The sequence below is a fragment of the Rhagoletis zephyria genome, unplaced genomic scaffold (assembly GCF_001687245.7).
Source record: "Rhagoletis zephyria isolate East Lansing unplaced genomic scaffold, Rhagoletis_zephyria_1.1 Rzeph_scaffold_00036, whole genome shotgun sequence".
NCBI classification, from domain to species: domain Eukaryota; kingdom Metazoa; phylum Arthropoda; class Insecta; order Diptera; family Tephritidae; genus Rhagoletis; species Rhagoletis zephyria.
The window spans coordinates 407,360-412,522 of record NW_016157120.1 but is presented as its reverse complement, the minus strand read 5'-3'; the positions used below and the strand labels follow the sequence as shown (position 1 = coordinate 412,522).

General features: G+C 38.0%; 1 protein-coding gene across 1 annotated transcript; it reads right to left on the bottom strand.

Annotated features, from left to right (window-relative positions):
• Positions 1 to 214: 214 nt before the first annotated feature.
• Positions 215 to 4,834, bottom strand: Gr2a (Gustatory receptor 2a). The gene is made up of 6 exons (XM_017619213.1): positions 4,461 to 4,834; positions 4,160 to 4,407; positions 3,765 to 4,099; positions 3,633 to 3,701; positions 2,094 to 2,183; positions 215 to 289 (listed from the first exon to the last, which is right to left on the bottom strand). Exons 1-6 carry the CDS (start codon positions 4,832 to 4,834, stop codon positions 215 to 217), a joined length of 1,191 nt encoding a protein of 396 aa, XP_017474702.1.
• Between the last annotated feature and the right edge of the window lie 329 nt (positions 4,835 to 5,163).

The following is a 5,163-nucleotide window of genomic DNA, read 5'->3' as shown; positions in this document are numbered from 1 at the left end:
TATTTTAACTACATTGCATTTGAGTATGGAGAGGCAACTATCTGGAAGTATTTTACATAAAAAATTTACTAAGTATTGCCCGGTTTGTAGTTGCAGTTAAAGAAAACACATGAAAAGGCACGATTTTTTTTAAATTCGAAAAAATGTAAATATTTCAAAAACCATTTTTCATTTCCATCAGGCTGAAAGGGAGCTCTTATATTTTAGTTTTTCTTCAGCTCGACATCTTATCTTCGTTCATATGAAACTGAATGAGTATAATCAAATAAGTCGTGGTAGCGCCTGCGATCTGTAATTGAGAAGGAGACAAAATTGAGCTCATACCGAGTTTCCACTAAGCGTTGACGTTACAAAACTGACACAAATTTTTACCATTTAAAAAAAAAAAGGCATGTGGGAGCATGATTATTATTTCTTAATGCTCAAATTTTATCAGCGATTTTTTTCATTTAAAGCCTGGTGGAAAACCGTTAGTATTTAAAAAGGAACAACCGAAAATATAAAAAACAAAAGGTAGTATTTTTTTGTAAATGCCGAATAAAAAATTCAAGCCAAAAAATCTTAAATAAGTATTTTTTGTAAACTAAGGCATAAACAAATCGAATAAATTTAATTTTTTCTGCCATTAAAAACCATAAATTTAAAAAGTAGAGGCAAAGAGATACAATGAAATGTGATCACAATAATTCTTCTGGCATAGGGTCCCTCTCTTATTATAAACTTTAAGTAAAAAATTAATAAATAAATAATAAATTAATAAAAATAAAACATTTTGAAAAGTTCTAAAAAATTGTTGTGTACTTATAAATATAGGACTGGCAATGTCCACAAGGCGAATTCATATAAGGTAAAAACGGGAGTACAAAAGCAAAAATTTACATGTATTTTGTTTTTGCTTTCGCGGCATGAACTTTAAAAATCAGTAAAGCTGATGCCACATAAAACTTTTGCTTCGCTTTACGTGACAGATTCGCTTTGACAGATAAGATGAATTGTATGAAAATGCACAAAGCATGCCACATAAATCGTCGAAGCTGCAGCGCGAAGCGAAAAGATGGCCAACTCCCATCTTTTTGCGCGCTTTGACAATCAGCCAGTTTAATATTTATTTTGTTTCGTCCAAATTCGAGTTTTCATGCAGAAACATAAAACTTAATTACATTGCTGATAATTTTAAAGCAAAATATATGAAATCCACAGCAACTTTGACTAGTAAAAAAGCGGTACAAAATTGTTTTCTTGGCGTTCATTGTGGCATACCTTTTGCGTTTGGCGCTTTGCTGGCAAAGTTATAAATGTCACGCAAAGCTACAAAGTTTTATCTGGCATCAGCTTAAAAGTGTGCGTGAAAAAGCAAACGAAATATTCCATGAGGGGAAAAATACACACAAAATCAGCTAATCTACCAGCGCCACCTTGTATAAATTCGCCTTGCGTTTAAAACTGTCTTTCAGTTGCTATGAATCACGCAAAAACACTTTTAACCATTATAAAATTTATGAAATTATGACATTATGTTACACCTTGTGATTTTGTTTTTGAAAATGATATAATTGCCATACCTTAACAAAAGCGTCAGCGTTGTCAAAAAATTCTCACGCCCATAAAATTTGTATGAACCATACAGAAAACGTCGAAACTGTAATTTTCGTATTTCCCACAAACAAACCTATGCTTATTGTTGGTGTTATTTCTTCATTTAACGTACCATTGCCGCTTTTGTTCAGGGATGGCACTTCCGCGTCAGAAAACGCTCCACCCAACGCTTTTGTTTAGTTTATGGCAGTAAATTTTTCTTATAGTAAAAATTCTAAATTTACAAAAAAGTCTAAATCTTTTGTATGTGTAATTGAAATAATATTTTTATTACAGGTCCAGTTAGTCTAGACTTAACTTACGTGATTACTCAACACGTCATTTTAGCCAGAAGCGAAAATGTTTTTGTATTTTGCTTTTCAGCTAATTGCCACTTTGCCGCCTATAAGTCAAATCCAAAAATTTCTGGACAAAAATAAATTGCGTTGGCCAATATAATAGGTAACGTTACGTAATATAAGTTTTGACTAACCGAACCTTAAACCCCGAGAACTCACCGTATAAAGCAGAGTGCAGTTGATATCGAAGAATCCAGCAGCTGAAAAAGCCAACTTTTGATGCAACAGCTGTAGGGAGAACTGCTCGATCTATGGAGAGAAATACATAACTAGATTAATACTTTCAGTTACATTACGAAAATTGAGTTTGCAAAAGTTTGTTTATTTAGGTTTATGAATCCATCCACTGAACTGTGCCAAGGACAAGGCAAAAATTGGCAAATTGGATCGAATTGATTACTTTAGACAGGTAAATATGGTTGGGCTAACAGAAGCTCATTTGGACCATAAGCACAAGTCCGTTATGCTACCACTACAAACGTCTGTATGAGCCGGGTAGACCGCCTTCGATACACTTTTGGTCAGAAATAACTTGCATATGGCTTGATTTTCGAACAGAGCGAGACTCCCACTCTCTCTTTTCTCGATGTCTCGAGGCTGCTTTACTTGGCCAACACATCCCCAACGCATTATCACTACCTACATAGTTATATGTGTACATACATAAGTCTGACTAGAAAACTAGACGCAGCTATAGAGTATGTCAGGCGCTTTCTTTATAGGTTTAGATCACAACAAGAGCGATCCAAAAAACTGACTGCCGCTTGGCTATCAGAGTACTTAGAAGTTAACTTTCCTTGCTGGCTTCGCGTAAATGACCAGCCTATCCACTGCATTCGGAAAAATGTGTAACAGTGATTTTGAAACCCTAATTTGCGATTTATGGAGATCATCTTGCGAAATATGCCTACATTAATCCTTCCGTAAATCTTCAAACCATCCATTTGGAAGTCTTCCATTGTCTCTTTCAAACTACTGCCTCATGTCCACTCATCCCTGTAAGTGCAGATAAATTGCTCGGCTAGGCACTCAGTTATCCGTTTTAGCAAGGATATAGTCGAAGCCTCCCAAAATACTAGAGTGTCCAAATAATTAGCATGCTAAGCACTCAGTTCTCCTAAGTCTGACAGTAGCCTTTGCTGCACCAGCCTTACCTAAGCAATATTAAGGATGACGCTAGGAGTCTAAAGTAGCAGCGGTCCTAGGTGCCCTACTGATTCCAATTAGAGCCGTCAGCTGTACCCGCTCTAACTTTCTGATTAGTGCAGCCTTCTCTACGGCATTTCACCTGACCAGAGCTGCACAAAAGCTTATGGGCCTAACTATGATTTTATAGAGCCATGAAGTAGCTTGGAAATGAGAGAGGCCCCATTTCCTACCAATTTCCCACCCTTGCACTAGTAGAGAGCCTTTGATGCTTACTTCACCCTCTCCTCAATGTAAGACTAACACGACAGTTTCCCAGCGAGAATCAAACCTGGGAACTTGACTCTAACAGAAAAGCTTAGTGCCTTCGAAACGTAGTCCTTAAGAATAGCCAGTCTTTTCCTCAGTTCTGCAGCTACTTCCGAAATATCGGACTCCCCAATACTTCTTGAGCTCGGCGGTATTTGAACCGTGACGTACGAAATTAGTGGTCTACTCCACCTGAGCTAAGTAAGCTCCATAATTTCTAAAGGTAAACTAGGTCTTACTCACCACCGTGTTGTGATTATCGTTCCAGATATTAGTTTCAATGCGGTGCAGCCCCAAAGCGATTGTGGTCGTCTGAGAGTATGGCAATAATTTTATTTTTAAATGAAAAGCCAGATTTATATTCAACAGACTTACCTTCTGCACAGTCCTCTCACAGAGCAATGCCAACATCAACACATTGAAGAGGTGTGGCGCCGACCAAACGGCACTGCTGGCGATTTGCAAGAAATCATTCAATGTGGCTGAATAGCCCTTGAAATTCAAGAAAATCCAATAGCAATTCGATGTAATGGATAGGAAATCATTGCCCACATTTGTTAAAATCGAAACACCAAAATCAGCATTCAGCGTGCCAGTTAACTCCCACAAGCGATTGTAGAGATCGCGTATGGTTAACAAACGTTTCATATCTGGATTCTCCATATCAGTGCGACGATTCTGCCAATCAGACGTTTCGTAGCTTGGGAAAGCTTGTGTTATATATTTCATTGCTGTATTTGAGCTGGAGTCTTTATCCGGCTTCTGCTTGCTCTTCAGCAGATTGAGTTCATTTAAGACTAGCACCAATTTATCCAAACGTTGTCGTACAATCATAATGGCGGTAAATATTTGAAAATATCGTAGGCCACAGACGAAAAATGGCAACAGATAGAGCAGCCAGTAGATAGAGAAGTGACGATCTTTGGTAAGAAACTTTGCGAAGAGTATGAGCAGCTCGGAGCTTACATAAATGGCGAGCATAATGAGGCCCCGACGCCTGAGCTGACTGCGTAGAGAGCTGGGAAGGAGGAAGGTAATATGATGAAAGATATTTGCCGAATTTCTACTCACCGATTATCGACCTCCACATTTAGCGAACACTCGAATACACGATCGATTTCTCGTACCTGCTTGACGAATAAGCATTGTCCGCGTCGCTGTAAAAATGCCTCAGAAATAGTTACCAAATGTGATATACGTATGCCAATTATTTGTATATAATCCACTGTTTGTCCAACATCATTCTGCGATTCACGAAAATAGTTTTTATCGAAATATACGCCAAACACCAGAATGGCCAGAGACATGGTGACTGTACAAATGGCATAGCACTCGAGCAGACGTGAAATATAAACTTTGCCATTTTTACGATCCAACAGCCATTGGGATAGCGCAGCAATTTGCAAACAGATATGTAAGCCGACCGTTGATTCAGCGATGTCCATTATGTGGGAGTTGATTCGGTTTATGTATATATGTATGTATTACCGGCTAAACAAAGTGCATTCGACACTAAAAAGTTTAACTTTAGCTTGATGGCAGCAGCTTTTAAGTATTAAGTTTAGATCAGTCTAAACGAGAGTCGATTATCTAAAATTAAAAAAAAGGGCCTCGAAAGGTACTATGTACACTAGGGAAAAAGCAAAAGAAATCGCGAAAGTGGTTATAAAGACCCATTCTAAAACTATCCATTCAGCTGCGAGAAGCTGGAGCTGCAGCTGAAGCCAAGTTTGCAGAAGTGCAGCGTGTGGATAGGGGAAATTGGGGTGGAAAT